General features: G+C 41.5%; 2 protein-coding genes across 5 annotated transcripts in view; both read right to left on the reverse strand.

Moving 5' to 3' along the window:
- PC (pyruvate carboxylase) overlaps positions 1–18,399 on the reverse strand; it is a 325,659-nt gene that overhangs the window by 221,765 nt on the left and 85,495 nt on the right. For all 4 annotated transcript variants that reach the window (XM_072117868.1, XM_072117869.1, XM_072117871.1 and 1 more), the window contains 3 exons: positions 16,355–16,520; positions 4,377–4,522; positions 1,910–2,027 (listed from right to left, as the gene is read on the reverse strand). In XM_072117868.1, coding sequence (XP_071973969.1) covers positions 1,910–2,027; positions 4,377–4,522; positions 16,355–16,520 — 430 coding nt within the window. The remainder of the gene's footprint in view (positions 1–1,909; positions 2,028–4,376; positions 4,523–16,354; positions 16,521–18,399) is intronic.
- On the reverse strand, positions 11,378–12,894 carry LOC140070865 (lamina-associated polypeptide 2, isoforms alpha/zeta-like). The gene is made up of 2 exons (XM_072117875.1): positions 12,763–12,894; positions 11,378–12,676 (listed from the first exon to the last, which is right to left on the reverse strand). Exons 1-2 carry the CDS (start codon positions 12,802–12,804, stop codon positions 11,378–11,380), a joined length of 1,341 nt encoding a protein of 446 aa, XP_071973976.1. The 5' UTR covers positions 12,805–12,894.

Genomic DNA, 18,399 nt, shown 5'->3' on the forward strand with positions numbered 1-18,399 from the left:
AAATCAAACAAAACTGGGACCGAACAATTCTGCTACGTTTGTGCTGCTTTTGTTTTGAATATATGAACAAAAAATGAAAGTTCAAAAGTTCAGCCAGCCCCCCCACATTAACCGAATCAAACAAAACTGGTGTCAAACGTTAGTGCTACGTTTGTGCAGCAAAAATTTTCGTTTGTGCCGCTATCATTTTTAATATATTCATACTTTTTTACAGAGGTCATCAGAGTTCATTTCTTCCAAAGTACAATGTGTTTGCTAGCTCCCCCTGGTGATCAAACCAGGGAAGTGTCACTAAGTTTGTTTTTTACCAGTTCATCCTAAACACCTCAAACACCTGAACATACCTTAAAAATTTTAGCAGCACAAACCAGCACAAATGTAGCACTAACTTTTGACACCAGTTTTGTTTGATTCCGTTAATGTGGGGGGGCTGCTTGAACTTTTGAACTTTAATTTTTTGTTCATATATTCAAAACAAAAGCAGCACAAACAAAAATTTGCGCAGCACAAACCAGCACAAACGTAGCAGAATTGTTCGGCACCAGTTTTGTTTGATTTGGGCAATGTGGGGGGGCTGGTTGACCTCTGATGACCTCTGGAAACTTTCATTAAAATCTCGAAAACGATAGCGGCACAAACAAAAATTTCTGCTGCACAAACCAGCACAAACGTAGCACAAACGTTTGACACCAATTTTGTTTGATTTGAACAAGGTGGGGGGGCCAACTTCACTCAGGTCATATTGAGGAGTCATACAGATGTGGAAGGGCCAATGGGAGAGGGAAATCCCTTTGGATCCTTTAACTTACCTTTTCCACAATGACGATCTGGGAGAGGACAAGAGCCAACCAAATACTGCCAGATTGCAGAAACTATTTCACACAATCAACCTCATGGTCACCAGATGCATATTGGAGCCACAAGTTCCTTTCATTACCAGGGTAACTGAACAGATGAAATGCTTATTCCATACTGAGCGCTTAGAAGCGGAATTAAAAAAAAATAAAAAATTTAAAAAATCCTCCAAACTAACCTCCAAATTGTTTAAATTTATTTATTTTTTTTAAATGTTGTTGCTTCTTCATACGGTTGTATACTCTGGAAGAGGCGCTTCAGCTGATTCGCCCATTTACACAGGGACTTTCAGCAGTGGGGTATCTAATTGGGCTAGGTATACGATGGTCTTGTCGCTTCCCTCTAGGTCAAACCAGATGTGACACCACTGCCTTCACATTTTCAAATTTTCTCCAGATTACAATAAGCAAGGCTGCCATTAGGCATTCCCCCTCTTTCTAAGACATTTTTGCGTAATATAAATTAATTTGTTAATGTATTATATGAAGTCTTGTTTTCTACACGTCTTGTTTTAATTGTAAATGGTGTCTTATTGTAATATCTTAAAAAAACAAATTGAATTTAAAATGGAATTTGTGAATCATAATCCCTTGATTGTTTTGTATCAAAGCTACAAGCACAGAATGTCTTTCTTATCTGGAGCTATCCATTTTTTCTTTCTGTGACACATACATTTCAATAGAGCCATGCACTTTTTTTTTTTTTAAACAGATGCAGATGTGCAGTGGCTGTAAAAAAAAAAAAAAAAGCTGAGCAGATCCTATTTTTGGCCAGTTGCATCTCAAGCTTTCCCATAGCAGTCTAGAACATGAAAACCATGGATGTCACATAGGTCAGTGCGCCATCTGTATTTTCAGATCAGTTATTGGTAACACAATCACGTGATCCTTCAAGGGTGTGGAAAAGATAATGATATCAGTCACACACCAGTAATGCACCACAAAAAAAAAAAAAAAAAAGAACCCTGCTCTGTGTATTAGTGTATTATCATACAGGATGTCCGGGAGATAAGATGCAAGGACAAAAACCATTTGCCATCCTCAGAACTACTCACCAAGTATCTGGACCTCTATGTGACGTGGCTTTTCAATGAACTTCTCCACAAACAAGGCTCCATTTCCAAAGGCAGACAGCGCCTCCGAATAGGCACGGGTATAATTCTCTTCCAGCTCCTGTAGAAATTCAGACACATTTATTACAGAACCATCTTACTAGTGATCTGCTACTATATTATGGGCTCAACCCTATTTTGTGGCATCAACAATCTTGTACAAGTAGCAACTTTAGAAGAGCCTCATGTAAAGTTATCAAGTAAAACTGGGTCCATTAAGCAGATTAACGGAAAATCAGAGAGGAAATTCTATCCCAATAGTCATTTGGGACACTTGAGAGCCCAATATACGTATCAGCACCAAAACTTTACAATATCACTCAAGTACTTGCTCCATCATCAAAAAGACAAATGACTTATTAAGCCGTAAAGTATTGCTGGAGGAATCACCCTTGAATTGTGGATGACTCAATTTACTCGGATCCCTCATTTTTATCACAATTTAAATCTCATTTCATTCTGCCGCTCTGGTTAATGAGCTCAACTTTACATTTCCATTATGACACTGGCTTCCCTTATTCATTTTCTCTCTAGAAAAGCATCCTCCTCTCAGCTCACAAAAAAAAAAAAAAAATTTCTGAGATCACACAAGATCTGTTTTAGGTGGTCTTCTGCCATCAACTCCAAGTCTATGGAGCTTTCACTTAAAAGGGCATCCTGGCTTGTTTATAAACAAAAGTTTTAAAATTATGCAAAAAAAAAATTAAAAAACATTGATGACCCTGCCACACATGAGCTGTATTAGTACACAAATTGGTAATTTCATGTAACCCCAATACCACTGTGGCTTACAGTATCTGCCAAGGATCAGATCTGCAGGGGCTCATGCTGCCTGCCTATTGCCTAAGGCAGATGCTCTTTATCCACCAGCCCTAAAGCATTGAATTGAAATCAATTAAGGGCCACAACAAGTGCATATGTAGACCTGTACATCTTAGACATATGGAAAGGACGTTCACTTGCTAGCATGAAGGAGCAATTAACATGATAATTTAAAGTAATATAGAAAGTTAAAAACTGAGCAGCAAATGCATATGGCTGGTTATGTGGCATAAGGATTGATCCAGTCCCACAGGAGAGCGGGGCTTAGAAAAAGGGTGAACAGAAACTTGGTACAGCACTTTGCATCTCCAATATCACAACAAATTTCCATTGAATAGAGTTTGTCCCAGGGTAAAGACACTTGCCACCTACCCACAGGATAATCATTAGAATGGAAGTCCTATGTGCCCATATTAATATAGAATCAGGTCACGCAAGTATGAGATATATATATATATATATATATATATATATATATACATACATATATTATAATAGGTGGGACTATAATAAAAATAAAATAGGAACTTTGACCTGGAGCAAACTAAATAGATAAAATGTAACCAAGTATCTCACTCAATAGTGAGTTTAGTCCTGTAAGTTCTATGAGCACAGATACATTCCATAAACTGTACCATCCTCTCCAAATCGGAGCTGAATTTAAGACATTTATTGTGAAATCATGCAGATTTCTAACATAAGCAGGAAACTCCTTTGCGACACATAAAAAGCCTGCGAGCTGCAGAGAAAAGAATCTAACAACAAATATGAAACATACAGTAAATGCTGCTCATTTAAAGGCAACTGCTCATCGAGGCTCTTATTAATATTTCTTTAGCGGGAGCTGCACACCATCTGTTACAGCAGGATACATGGAAATGAAACCTTTCAGCATGCAGAGCTGGGGCCTGCAGCTACAGTGGTGGGGGGACTATGAAGGGATCAGAATATTTATGGCTTGGGAAAACCAATGAGTATTTATCCTAATCAGCTGCAAGGGACCTGGAGGGCATCATTAAGTAATAAACATTAGAAGATAGATGTATGGCAGTGTGGCACAGAGGAAGCTAATGGAAATTAAAAGAAAGGGGAAAAGGTGGAATATAAAGCGACCCCAAAATAGCAGCCAGCTAACACGTGATGGAATCCTACGGCATTGGAATCAAACACGAATACTGACTCAACGTATAGAAAAGATGATACCAAAAGTAGATTAAATCCCTACAATTGTGTGTACAAGTATTAAAGAGGCGCAGGATATACACCATGTGTAATTCTATCGTCTAGTCTCCCAAAATAAACTCTCGGTTCCCACTTTAATTTATTGCATACTTTTTTTTTTTTTTTAATAAACTACAGTAAGCAGACCTTTATCAATGCATGTTCTCATATAAAGGAGCAGTCACCAAGATGCCATCATCAGGCACCTGACCGCAGGACCAGCTGGTTAAAATGTTTTGTCCAACCTTTTACCAAATATAATAAGTGCTGCCCCCATTGCTTTTTATCAATACAATACCCAGCAATCTGTGTAGCTAGTGCCTTATAAAATACAGAACAAGTCTTTAGAAAGTGCTAGAAACTATACCTCATAACTTCGCACTACTCTCATGCCTCGTCCACCGCCTCCATAGGCCGCTTTGAAGATTATAGGGAATCCATATTTGTTTGAGAATTCCTTGGCCTCAGTTATACAAGTAATGGGGGCGTCTGTACCTGGCACAACTGGAACACCTGGAAGGGAAAAGTAAAGGTTAGGCTTAATCTTTTTACACATGCTGAACACTCCACAAACACTACAAATAGGATCTTACAGTTGTTGTAATATCCTAAGGTCAGATCCACACAAAGCGAATGGTGGGAGGTTCATGGCATGAGTCAGTCAGTTTTAATCTGATATTTTAGCATTTGTCTGATCTGCTTCACCCGAATGGGATGGTCTCCAAGCAGTTGACATTTTTCTGTTATCAGTTTGTGATAACGGACTGATCACTATGATGGGGACATAACTATGGGCACTGCTCAGCTGCACACATGCGTTTTCAGGGCTGCAAGCCATGAGCAGTTCCTACAGTGAACATCCCCAACAGAAGGCTATGGGGCCACAAACTACCCACTGCCTACAGCCCTATACCAGTGGTGGCGAACCTATGGCACGGGTGCCAGAAGTGGCACTCTGAGCCCTCTATGGGCACCCATGCCTACACCCCAGCACAGAGTTCGCCAAACAGGACTCAAAGCCTTTTACAGTGCCAGGACCCTGGAAGGAAGCTACAATGATAATTCCAAACTTCTTTCTACTGTACTGGTGTCCTTAGGTGCCGATACAATTTAAACCTGTGCCAGAGCAGGGAGTACCAAGTTACTGCCTAAATTGTCACATTGGCACTTTGCAAAAAATATGTGGGTTTTGGTTGTAGTTTGGGCACTTTGTGTCTAAAAGGTTTGCCATCACTGCCCTATACCATGTGCAAGAGGACTAACAGTCCCAGTTGGGCTACAAGTGTCACTGGCCAAATAACCAGGAAGCCTTACTGACTCAATGGTTGTGAAATAATAGTGTACCTAATATAGCTGCTAGAATAGCAAATCTACAATCCCAACATGTTATACTGCAGTAAAAGAGATGCTTGACTGAGGGCTGAAGGGGTACACGATTTTACAAGAGTTATTTTAGTACATTTCAATATGTCCTGTCCAACACAATGCGGCAGGTCTTATTGGAATGGAGAGGGGTTTTCTAAATTTCGTCCCCAATATATAATTTCTGTGTGTGTGTGAAATCGAAAAAGAAGAAGAAGTTGTACACTAACAAGGTGTTAGATAATATAAATCAGATTAAGCCTTTGTTATATGGGAATTTAAACGTTTATCCAAAAAGCACAGAATCAATAGTGCTGATGATAAAAGAATGTAATAAACTTTAAAGACAAGATATTACATTTTTTTTCTTCTTCTGGCTTTTAGCAATGTGTATAAAGAGTTTCTCTGTAAAGCTGATAAATAAGGAATCTGCGAACAGTCACTGAATTGTCTTCTCTCCTTACAAAGCTAAAATTAAAATATTAAATGTTGGTATTCTTGAGATACTTAGCTCACTACAGGAGAAAGAAGGAGCAGAAAAACTTAAATTGGGAAGCACAAATCTGTTGGCCAGAATATGGTTATTTGAGGAACTACAATGAAAAAAGTTACACTTGAAGTTTAAAAATAGAAGGTCCAAAGGGTAGAGATTAAAATACAGATTCCAAGGTGCATTTACTGTCCAACAATATGCAATTACTACCCGAAAAATAGAAGAGCTGCTCTGTATTCAGTCCTGCACTGGGGTGCTGCCTCATCTACTGAACACAAGATCTGGATCTAGAAGAACTGACTACATATCATAAAAGAAAAAAAATCTCTTTGTTTTCTTTTATTAGACAATTTACTTTCAAAGTCAAGTACAGGCAAAGGTAATAATGTTTGTTTCTTCCCATAAATCCAGCTAAGTGGACATAGTTCATACCAGTTTAGAGATGCCGGCTGACAGTTTGCATTACTTCTGAGAACATATTTTGTGATATTGCCAAAACCGTTCATTTAATGTTATGAATCTTAGTAAAGACAGAGTGTTCGGTCACATGTATTGTTTAGAATAATAGGTTTTAGTGGGGATGAATTTTAACACTGGCACTTACTTACAAAGGTCTATAGACAATGTAACAGCCACTACAGTACCTACTTAAAGTACTTCTGTCATTTTCAACTAGGACAGCTTTGAAGAAAATGTGTGCAAAGACTGACCAGTAAACACCGCTTAAATGGCTAATCACGGAGGCCACGCTCCACATCCGCAAACAGGAGTTTTGTCCGAACAGATAAATCAGAAAGAGAAAGTTGCAATCAAACAGGAATCATCCATTCTTTGAATACAGCAGCTGAAAGGAACAGAATGTGGCAGATTTCTTAATGCCGTATAATACTTTCTAGTGCTTTGTCACATGACTAACTTTAGTCAGATTAAAGTGTGCACTAGAAAGATTGTAGCTACAAAATAGTGCAAAAGGGACTAGAAATGGGATAAATCGGTCGTCATAGAAAACTGGTGTAGACCAAGAAAAGGTGCAAACAACAACCAAATCTCTGGTGAATTCACCTAGGTCTCTATTTTAAAGGTTTCTATATAAAAATTCTAAAGAGACTAGAGGTGAGGAAGGAGAAGGAGCCAAGAAAGATCAGCCAAAATTTGAGTAAAGAGGTTCTGCAACCATGAACAGCAGTCACTCTCCTACAGAAGGGGAAACTGCTCAAAAACATTAAGAATCAAGGTCACAGAATGGCAAAAAGTGGCGCTACTGCATATACACACAAAAAAAGTATTTTCTGAAAGCAAATTAATACCACTGAAAAGGACCTTTCAACACCACCAAATCTGCATCCTTTCATAGGTGTCACTACACCGATTCCTGCATGGTCCAGCCCAGGATCACCCATTTGTCGAGAGAGCCTGTTTAGTTGCAGGGTGGCTTCATTACCCATTATGTTCAGTGTCAAACACTGAAAACACCCATAGAAATGAGGCTCAGTAAAGCATCCATTAAAAATGGTTACAAAGCCAATGTGAAAAAGTGCTAAGTGAGGGAGGAAGCCGAGCACCTTGTTCCCATACTACTGAAATGGAGTGGAAGGACGAATGCTCGTTCTGAGGGGATCACAGTTCTCTTACTTGCTTGGTACAACCATTAGATGAAAGTGAGGGAGATTAAACATCCATTCAATTTATATTACATCTAAAGTGTCCATCAGTTCAAAGGAGCTGGTGGTTCACAGTATAAACGCTGCCGATGGATCCAGAAGAATGAGTAGAGAACAGCCATTTGTGGATTAATCACTGAGGAGATCAGTGGATACTTTAAAAAGAGCAGTTTCAGTGGAGTGCATAGAGCAAAAACAATATTGTGATGGGTCAAGGAGGAAGTTAAAGAGATAACGGGTCTGTCGAGAATAGACCAAGGGTTCCACGAGTTTGGATATGAAAGGGAAATTAGAGACTGGTCAATAATCAATATCACTGGACAGGTTCAGGGAAGGTTATAGGTAATGGGGTAACATCAGCATGCTTAAAAGAAAACTCCAGAAGAGAAAGAGGTTGAATATTTTATTGAGGTGAAAAGCTTCCGCTGGGGAGAGGGACTGTACAAGATGTCAGGGGATGGGGTCACTGTTACAGGTTGTGGATCGAGTAGAGGAGGGTAACCTGGACACTTCTTCCTCTGTAACTGGCTCAAAGAAAAAGAGCAAACAGGGTTAGGTACCAGAGGGAAGAAGTAATAGAGTTAGTTGATTAGGAAATTATTTACAGCAGGAAATATGGAATTAGACTTACCGGTAATTCGGTTTCCACTAGTGACCATGACGGCCCCCACCTGGAGGATGCTCCTATATCCTGTAGGGACAGGAAGCGCAAGAGATTAAAAGCTCCTCCCTAGCACCCAACACCAGTGTCTACCAAAGTACCACCCGGAAGGATGCAAGTGCGAGGAATTTCACATAGAACCATCTCCAAGAAGGAAGAAAGGGAGGGAAATAATGGGGGGCCGTCATGGTCACTAGTGGAAACCGAATTACCGGTAAGTCTAATTCCATATTTCCACCACGTTCCATGACGGCCCCCACCTGGAGACTTACCAGATTACCCCATTATTTGGGAGGGACCACCGCCTGCAGGATTTTCCTGCCGAATGCCAGGTCCTCCTGGGAGGCAATATCCAACCGATAGTGCTTTGCAAATGTCGAGGAACTTGACCACGTTGCTGCTCGGCATATTTGGTCCAGAGATGCACCCCTTTTTTCGGCCCAGGATGTCGCCATGGCCCTAGTGGAATGGGCTTTAATATCCCCCGGAAGGGAAGTGTTTGTGGTCTTGTAGCAGAGAGATATAGTGGATTTTATCCACCTGGCTAAGGTTGCCTTTGAGGCTTTCAACCCTCTATTCTTTCCCCCAAAGTTAACTAGTAAACTGGAATCTTTACACCACTCTTTTGTTGCTTCTAAGTAAAAGAGAACGCATCTCCTAACATCTAAGGTTTGCCACTTCCTTTCCCGTTCAGATTTAGGATTAGCACAGAAGGAGGGAAGAATAATTTCCTGTTTACGGTGGAATTCAGACACAACTTTAGGGAGGAAGAGGGGATCTAGTTTGAGAATTATTTTGTCATCTAAGATATTTAAAAAGGGTTCTCTGCGAGAGAGGGCCTGGATTTCACCCAATCTGCGTGCTGTGGTAATTGCTATCAGGAAGATAGTTTTAAATGTGAGGATTTTAATGTTTGCAGAATCCAGAGGCTCAAAGGGGGGCTCTGTGAGAATATTCAGGACCAGAGAGAGATCCCAAGAAGGGACTGGGTTGTGTATACGTGGTTTAATACGGGAACAGCCCTTAATGAATCTCCTGATCCATCTGTGATCTGCTAAGGGAAGGTCAAAATATATACTTAAAGCCGAAATCTGGACCTTAAGGGTGCTTGGTTTAAGACCTAGAGAAAACCCGGCCTGTAAGAAATCTAAAATTTGGCCTAAGTTTGGATTTTCTGGAGAAGGAGGATAATCCCCACACCAAGTACAGAATTTTTTCCAGATCTTGGCATAAATAGCGTTAGTCACTGGTTTCCTGCTTGCTTGAATAGTGTCGATCACTCCGGTAGAAAGGCCTTTGGTCATTAGGTATGCCCTCTCAGGATCCAGGCCGTGAGCTTTAGATGTCGCACGTTCTGATGAAACAGTGGACCCTGTAGAAGAAGATCCTGACGATAAGGAAGATGAACAGGATTATCTATAGCTAGTTCCTGAATAACCGGGAACCAACTTCTTTTTGGCCAGAATGGAGCAATAAGGATTAATAATGCCCGTTCTGATCTTAGTTTCTGCAAGATTTTGGGAATTAGAGGTATGGGAGGGAAGGCATAGACTAACCCCGACCCCCATGTATGACTGAAGGCATCTAACCCCGTAGGAGAGCCCCTATGGTCTAAAGAAAAGTATTTAGGGGATTTATTATTTAGATAGGTTGCGAAAAGATCTAAGGTTGGGGTCCCCCAGATATGACAGATTTCCCCAAAAGTTTGTGGGTTTAAAGACCATTCATGAGGATCTAATGTAACCCGGCTTAAGAAGTCTGCTTCTATATTTTCTGTACCTTTGAGATGGATAGCTGAGAGGGATAGAAAGTGTGTTTCTGCCCACCTAAAAATTTGATGTGATAACTCAGACAAAGATTTAGACTTTGTGCCCCCTTGCCTGCGCAAATAAGCTACTGTAGTAGTGTTATCAGAGAGGATTCTTATGTGTTGATTCTTTATGTGCAAGTGGCCCTTTTTGAATGTTTCTAGGACTGCCTTTAACTCCCGAAAGTTTGAGGACCTAGAACAAGTCTGGCTGTCCCACTGACCCTGAAAATAGTGGCCTGCCAACGCAGCCCCCCAACCTGACAGGCTTGCGTCTGTTTGGATTGTTAAGATTGGGTTTGGATTCCACCAAACTCCCTTCTTTAAGTTTATGGGACTCTTCCACCATGATAGTGAATGTTTGACTAAAAGGGGAATCTTTACCTTGTGGTCTAGATGTAGAGGGTTTTTGTCCCACACCCGGATAGTCCAAGCCTGCATAGTCCTTGTGTGGTTTTGAGCCCAAGACACGCACTGGATACAGGACGTCAGAAGGCCCAGAAGACTCAGAGCTGCTCGAATGCTGCACGACTCTTTCCTCTGGAAGAGACTTATGTTTTCCTTTATTTTTTGGATCTTTTCTAACGGTAGGAAAGAACTCTGCTTCACGGAATCTAGTTTTACCCCTAGAAATTTTTTCACCATCTCTGGTTTTAAATCCGATTTTTTCCTGTTTATGACCCAACCTAAGTCCTGGAGGAGACCTATGACTAACTGAAGGTGGGTCTTTAGGTCTGATTTGGTCTTTGCAACTAGAAGAAGGTCGTCTAGGTAAGGAACTATAATTATGCCCTTCAATCTTAGGTGGGCCACTACCTCTGCCATAATTTTTGTAAAAATACGGGGTGCCGAAGAGATCCCGAATGGTAGGGCTTTGAACTGAAAATGAAGTATTTTTCCCCCCGGGGAACGAACTGTGAATCTTAGGTATTTTTGGTGATCCTGGCAAATAGGGACGTGATAGTACGCGTCTTTTAGATCGATCGTACAAAGAAAATAATTTTTTCCTATCAAGGGGGTCGCTGACTTTATCGACTCCATCTTGAAGTGTTTGTACTTTATAAATTTGTTTAGTTTTTTTAGATTTATAATTAGACGGTAAGACCCATTGGGTTTTTTTATCAAAAAAAGAGGGGAATAAAATCCTTCCCCTTTTTCTATCTCCTGGACTGGAACAATCACATCCATCCGAAGCAATTGTTGGATGTTGGTCCAGAGATGGAGAGTTTGACTTTCTGGTAGATTTGGGTTCTGAAAATGTTGTGGGGGAATATGGAGAAATTCTACCCTGTAACCTGACTGGATGGTCTGGAGAATCCAAGGGTTTTGGCAGATTTTTTCCCATTCGGGCCTGAAATGGGAAAGTCTCCCCCCCACCTGTACGTCATTGTTTCCTCTGCTTGTGGTCTGGGTTAGAGAAAAACCCCCGACCTGCGCCTCCTTTTGTGTAGCTCCATCTACCTGTCTTTCCTTTGCCCCTAAAGGGAGGTTTCTCTTCCCTGGAGGAACGAAAGGGAAAGGGAAAGGAAGGTTTTTTAGGGGGAATTCTATTAATCGGAAACCCCTTTTTTCTGTCTGCAGCATTTTCTAGTATAGAATCTAATTCGCTGCCAAACAAAAATTCACCTTGGAATGGGATACCGCAGAGCATAGACTTAGATTTCGTGTCCCCACCCCACTGTTTTAGCCAGAGAGATCTCCGGACAGAATTGGTTAAGGCCGCCTCTTTGGCCGAAAACCTTAAAGCTTCAGCAGAAGCATCTGCTAAAAAGGCTGTGGCAGATTTGAGGAGGGGTAAAGACTCTATAATGGAATCCCTAGAGGTTTTATTTACCAGGTGTGATTCCAATTCTGACAACCAAAAATATAAAGTCCTGGCGACAGAAGTGGAGGCAATGTTGGTCTTAATATTTAAAGAAGACGTCTCCCAAGCCCTTTTAAGTAAGGCATCAGATTTACGGTCAAGGGGGTCTTTTAATTGGGCACTATCTTCAAATGGGAGATCCGTCTTTTTTACTACTTTAGCCACTTGAATGTCGACTTTAGGTATTTCTTCCCATAAAGTATTGTCCTCAAATTGTAATCTATTTCGGAATTCTTTGGGGATAGAAATTCTTTTTTCTGGCTCCTTCCATTCAGATAACACTAAGTCTTTTAATGTGTCAATTACAGGAAAGAAACTTTTCTTTCTGTATTTGAGTCCCCCAAAGAGATCACTCTGTACCGAGGTTGGTTCAGACACATCCTCTATTTCTAGTGTGCTTCTCAAGGCTTTTAATAAGCTGTCTAGATCCTCGGACGCAAACAAATACTTTGTGTGCCCCTGATCTTTTGAATGTCCCCCCTCTAGACTTTCTTCCGGTCTATCATCTAAAGAACAGGAAGGAAAATCTGAGTCTTGATCAGAAGAGGAAGACTGAACGTATCTAGGTTTTTTCCTAGGTGGTTCGGGTAAATGAGCAGCAATAGAGGAGGAAACTTCTTCCTTTATTGCGGACCTTATTTCGTCCATTAATGACGACCTTTCCTCTTTTAAAATTTTGGTCAGACAATCTGAACACAGGCTTTTCCTATAGTCCTCTGGTAATTTAGAACTACATAAGCCACATCTTTTAGAGGGTTTTTTAAGGGGTTTATCTCTCTCTCTCTGTTCCTTCTCTTTAGGTTCTTTCTGCTCTTTTCCCTAAGAGAAGCATACATGATAACAGTTAATAACAGGTATGAAATGTATGATGAGAGAGAAGAGGACAGCCCAGGGCTTGTACTTACGGGTACCAGGACCTGGAACAGATTGGATGCGTCATCAGCCATTTTGCTGGAAGCACCAGAGCCACTGACTAGGTTTTCCCTTCCAGGAACGCTTAAATTTGATTTTTCCCGCGTTCTGGAGAGGCTCGTCCCTCCTCCCCCTTCCGGTTCAAACCGGAAGCGATTGGGCTCCTGGACTGCGCATGCGTCCACGGAGCCGGCTTTCGGGTCCACCCCCAATGACGCGACCCTGTCGCTCTGATGTGTATACCGGAAGTCGCGTCTGCGGCCGACTTCCGGTACGCGGCCATCCCGGACCACGCACACAAGCAGCACGTGCGCGCGCGCACGTAAACATCCTACCGGAGCTGGAACCCCTCACCGCCGAGGACCGATGCCCCTCACACACCGGTCCTCCAGCAGAGAAAAGGGCCCCAGCACAGGTACCGCTGCATGTCCCCCCCGCAACCACCCAGCATTGGTCTCCCGGGACCGTTGGTTGGGCTGGCAGAACGGGGGGCGGGGAGGAGGTACATTTTGGTGTTCCCCCCACTCGGTTGTGAGGCGGAACCCATTAAAGTAAAAAGTAAAAAGTAAAAGAAAAGGTAAAAAGTAAAAAGAAATCTCGTGTCTCCCTAGGGAGACTCTCTTGCATCCTATATCCCGAAGGGACAGGAAGGCACTGGTGTTGGGTGCTAGGGAGGAGCTTTTAATCTCTTGCGCTTCCTGTCCCTACAGGATATAGGAGCATCCTCCAGGTGGGGGCCGTCATGGAACGTGGTGGAAATTTTATCTATAAAGTTAGGTGGCCAGATCTTCAGCCTCAAGGCCTGTGACAGAGATTGGTGAGCAGACATGTTTGGTGAAGGGAAGGACAGAGTTAAAGGTTATTAGCATACATTTGATTGACGTGCATGGGGGAACAGAGATGACCACAAAGTTTCTGTGAGATGGAGAGTATTAATGGAATGTAAGTTCTGGAATGCGTGATAGGTGGCCACTGCCCGAAAAGAAGAAAAACCAATGACATTAAAAGAGAAAAGGTTATGGTCTAAAAATTGGAAGTAAATATTAGTGAAGTTGGAGACTGAAGTGAGTCAGGCAAATACCAAGTGAAGGATGTTTACCTCCTGGTGTGCAAGATAATGAGTAATGTAATGATATAATTGCATTACAGCGATAAGAGCTGAGAACTGTGGTAAGAGAGTTACGAAAGCATCTTTTTCTGATCTTCTCTGGTGTACCCAGACAGTCCTATTTGTTTTTGCAGCAAGGGACAGAAATGAGGTTAGGAGTAATATGAACATTTTGCATAGGAGAGGAAACATTTAATAAAGTGCAAGAAAGGAGGAGCCAAAGACGTCAGTTTTACTCAATGCATGCTCTCTCATTTCTCCAGTACACTTGCCATGGATTTGTGCAACGCCAATACGCACCTATATGCATCATACGCCTCATGTCCCGCTGCCGTAGTTTGCACTCAGAGAACCTGTCAGGTACTTTGATTTGTTTTAGAAAGAAAATCCTGATGCTATTTCCCCTTTAAATAGGACCATGGTATTCTAAGTTTGTAGATTCCCATCCTCCCAGTAACCTCCTGTATTGGCAATTTTCTTTTATCATTTTAAGTTGTTAGAACTCCGATCCATCAAGCATTAAGGACACATTTTATTGGGTCATATTTGCTTGAGCGATGCACCACCAAGTCCGACAGCTGTAATTGTTCTTAAAGCTTTATCTGACCTCCTATTTCAAGGGGATCATTAAACATGATGCTCACAGTTAAACAGACTCCCAATTCATGTATATTTAAATTGATTTAAGTATTGCCTTTTCTAATCATCCTTATGCAAATAGAACAATTAGAAGCACATTGATTGTAGGATGCTTAATACAAGTAATAGAAAAAGGAAAACTCATTAAGTAAACTTTATCCCTTCCTCACACTCATTTCTACTGACATACAAGGTCAATGCTACACAAAACTGTTGTTATCAAGGTCTGCTCATAATTTGGCGATCTACTGCATAGTAGTAAAGTGGATGAGAATGAGAGGGTCTTTTTGACCCTCAAGCATGGTATGGTCTTTAACAGATTATAGGGAGCTAACCTGCAATGTATGTCTGTTCCCCCATTAGAACACATGAATGCTCATTATAGATTTTAGCCAAAAGCCATTTTATGCAATTGGTAGCCCAAAATCCTGTTGACCCCGAGGTGTGTTGTCCGACGAGGATTCGGAGCTGCCACGATTCACTAATATTGTACATCCAATTTCCTGCATGTGTTGCTGATGGGTGAAGCGGCACGCTGAGAAGGTGGAGTCAGAAAGTGCCAAGCCCAAAACGCCACAATCATTAGCATTTACATAGTGATTAGGAATGAGCCAAGCTCCAACATTCTCACACTTATTTATGTGGAGGCAGGGCTCAACCTTCACTCCATCTATTTAGTATGAATGGGATTCCCATTCAGATTGTTATAACCCTATCTTTTGTGCATAGTACTAAACGTGAACACCGAGTCCAGCACTAGGATTCTTCCTTGCGTCAGGCCATTATGATGTAAACCCATAAAATGGAGAATAGGTGTATTGCTGATCGGTCGCCTCCAAGTTTTCCTGAGAAAAGAGATCACATAATCGTGATCCATTTACAGTAAGCATTACTTCTCCATGTGTTATCTGTATACAGAAGACTGCATGGAGAAAAGAGCTTAAAATGAACCTGTCAGGGCGATTTATGACACTAATCCACCCACAGGTCTAGTGTCCCAAATTGAGTAGTATAATAATTAAGCATCCAGGGTAAAATAAAATAAACTCCCTCGTCGTCTGCACGTCACACCAGGCTTGAGTGAGCAAGAGCCGTAGATACGGCGCACAGGCAGTGAAGCAAAGATACTGTCCCAGCTTCACTTCCCTCATCGTGAGAGAAGGTGTCGGCGTTGCATCTGCTGGGTAAGTACAGTATTTAAGTTTATTTATTTTTCCATTTAAAAAGTTGATTTGGGACCCTAAACCATAGGTTCATAAAGACATGTAGTTAATTTAGGGTTCCAAGTCGACCCAACGGGTCTTCTTTAAGTATTATATTAAATTATAAAATAAAGAAAATTTGTTCAAAAAATTAGCTATTTATTTAAAATGTTGTCATTTTTCTGAAGAATTTTATGAGCATCATGTGGTTATCATACATAGGCCCAAACTAGGATCTTTTATTCTGAAAAGTGACATTTTGCTTTGGGCATTCAGCATTTGAAGTCAAATATCTGAAAGCACCAGAGTTTGAGGTCACGCAACTGGTCCCACAAGTGCAGCTACAATCCTGGACTACAAATACATTAATCCATAGTCCTGCCGCTATGTACAAAATACATGAAAGTAGGATTTAACAGCTCTCCAGAACCAATAACACTCTCCGCAGTAGATATAAATAAGACTCCTGACAAATTCCCTTTAATATTAACTTTGGCAAAGAGGTGTGACTCTACACAGCATTACACTGTCGATGCAGACAGGACTGGATATTTCATGGGAAACGCACATAATTACAGAAAGACATATGAGAGGTGGCGAAAATTTGGTACATTTTCTCCACCAAGCTGTACTCACCAGCACTGATTGCTATGGCTCGGGCCTCCACTTTGTCTCCCATCTTCCGTACCACCTCTGGCGTAGGGCCAATAAATCGTACACCAGCGTCTGTACAGGCCTGGGCAAAGTCTGCACGCTCAGAAAGAAAGCCATAACCTGGGTGAACTGCATCCACTTCATTCTCCTAAAGGAAAAAAACAAAAATAAACCTTTAAATATAATTATAAAAATGACCTTTGACAAATAAGAGTATAATATATTATATATAAATTTTACTTCTCTGAAAATGAATGAAAACTATGGAAAGCCCTACGAAAACACGCTAAGAACGTTAGAAACCGCCAGACACACCACAGGTAACGTACAGAGCAGCATTAGTAATAGTGTTCGGGCCTTGCTTATCGGCGACTACTTAAAGGAAAATACGGAAGGAGCGGAGTAATTACTCTACAACAACAACAACAAAAAGCTACAAGCGGCATAGCAATTAACAAAATAGAAACAAGAGGATTAACTGAAGACACACGTCTTAATCTACATATGCCAGCCTCCTGCTAACAGAATAGCATAAGCCGTTAATGGGACTTTCCAGCATTATATACATGGGCATATGAAGCCATATGGAGATTGGTTGTTGTGGTTGTAAATATAAACCCTTAAGTCACAAGTTACGGATTCTCCCAATGAAAAAAAAAAAAAAAAAAAAGGCATGTGGCAAATGCGCAAAAAAATCCAAATATAAGTTTTCCTGAAAAATCCTTCCTAAATTTCAAAGCTTGCTGTGCACCATAACCTCCAAGAGCTCTATGATCACAACCATTATGACCATAGGGTCTAGATCAGTGATTTTCAACCTGTGTTCCCCGAACTATGGTGCCCCTGTGTAGCTGTGCTGCCAGACCCCCCCCCCCCCCCCGCGTCGGCGATCCGCCCATCTTCTGTAGCTCCTGCACCGCGCGGCCCATGTCACGTGACTGACGTGACCTGACGTCAAGTCACGCAAGTCACGTGACCAGAGGCGCGCGGTGCAGGAGCTACAGAAGGTGGGCGGATCGCCATTAGGAGTGAAGGTACGCGGAAGAACACAGCAAGGGTAAGTATATAAGGTTATTATTTGTATAGGGAAGGAAGCTAGGGTCTCTTAATTAGTAAAGGGAAGGAAGCTAGGGTCTCTTAATTAGTAAAGGGAAGGAAGCTAGGGTCTCTTAATTAGTAAAGGGAAGGAAGCTAGGGTCTCTTAATTAGTAAAGGGAAGGCCGCTAGGGTCGCTTAATTAGTAAAGGGAGGCCGCTAGGGTCGCTTAATTAGTAAAGGGAGGCCGCTAGGGTCGCTTAATTAGTAAAGGGAGGCCGCTAGGGTCGCTTAATTAGTAAAGGGAGGCCGCTAGGGTCGCTTAATTAGTAAAGGGAGGCCGCTAGGGTCGCTTAATTAGTAAAGGGAGGCCGCTAGGGTCGCTTAATTAGTAAAGGGAGGCCGCTAGAGGTTTTTATTAGTAAACGGAGGCCGCTAGGGTCGCTTAATTAGTAAAGGGAGGCCGCTAGAGGTTTTTATTAGTAAAGGGAGGCCTTTTATGACTGTTTTAGTGTCATTTTGTGCTATTTTGGTTGTTGGTGTGCCCCAGGATTTTCTAAGTAGAAAAAGTGTGCCGCGGCTCAAAAAAGTTTGAAAATCACTGCTCTAGATTATACTTCATGATGGCAGCACGTTTCGACCTCCCTAAATTTGGAGCAGCACATAATCTTGACCATCACATGTGGTGAGCCTTGCATTGTCACCGTCTTAAGAACATGTTTAACAGTATGAGCGCTTAGTCTCCATATCACCCGCTTTTTTTTCCCCCCCTTAAACAAGTTGCTGTCGGATGAGCTTGGCACAAAATGCGACTGAATAAAACCAGATCTGTCCACAAAAACTATATAAATAAGGTATCAACGTAATCGTCATGAACCAGAATAAATAGAAAACATTATGTTACAGTGAGTGGCCGGGAAAAAAAAATAAATAAATAATACATAAAATAAGAAATGTATGATTTCGTTTGTGTCCCCCTTGAAATAGGTAAT

This window comes from Engystomops pustulosus, chromosome 7 (assembly GCF_040894005.1).
Source record: "Engystomops pustulosus chromosome 7, aEngPut4.maternal, whole genome shotgun sequence".
In the NCBI taxonomy this organism is placed as follows: Eukaryota; Metazoa; Chordata; class Amphibia; order Anura; family Leptodactylidae; genus Engystomops; species Engystomops pustulosus.

Bases quoted from the DNA above. Each gene is read 5' to 3' on its own strand.
- LOC140070865 (XM_072117875.1), bottom strand. From the start codon at position 12,804: ATGGCTGATGACGCATCCAATCTGTTCCAGGTCCTGGTACCC. The intron at 12,677-12,762 runs GTAAGTACAAGC...TGCTTCTCTTAG, and splicing joins TGTTCCAGGTCCTGGTACCC to GGAAAAGAGCAGAAAGAACC.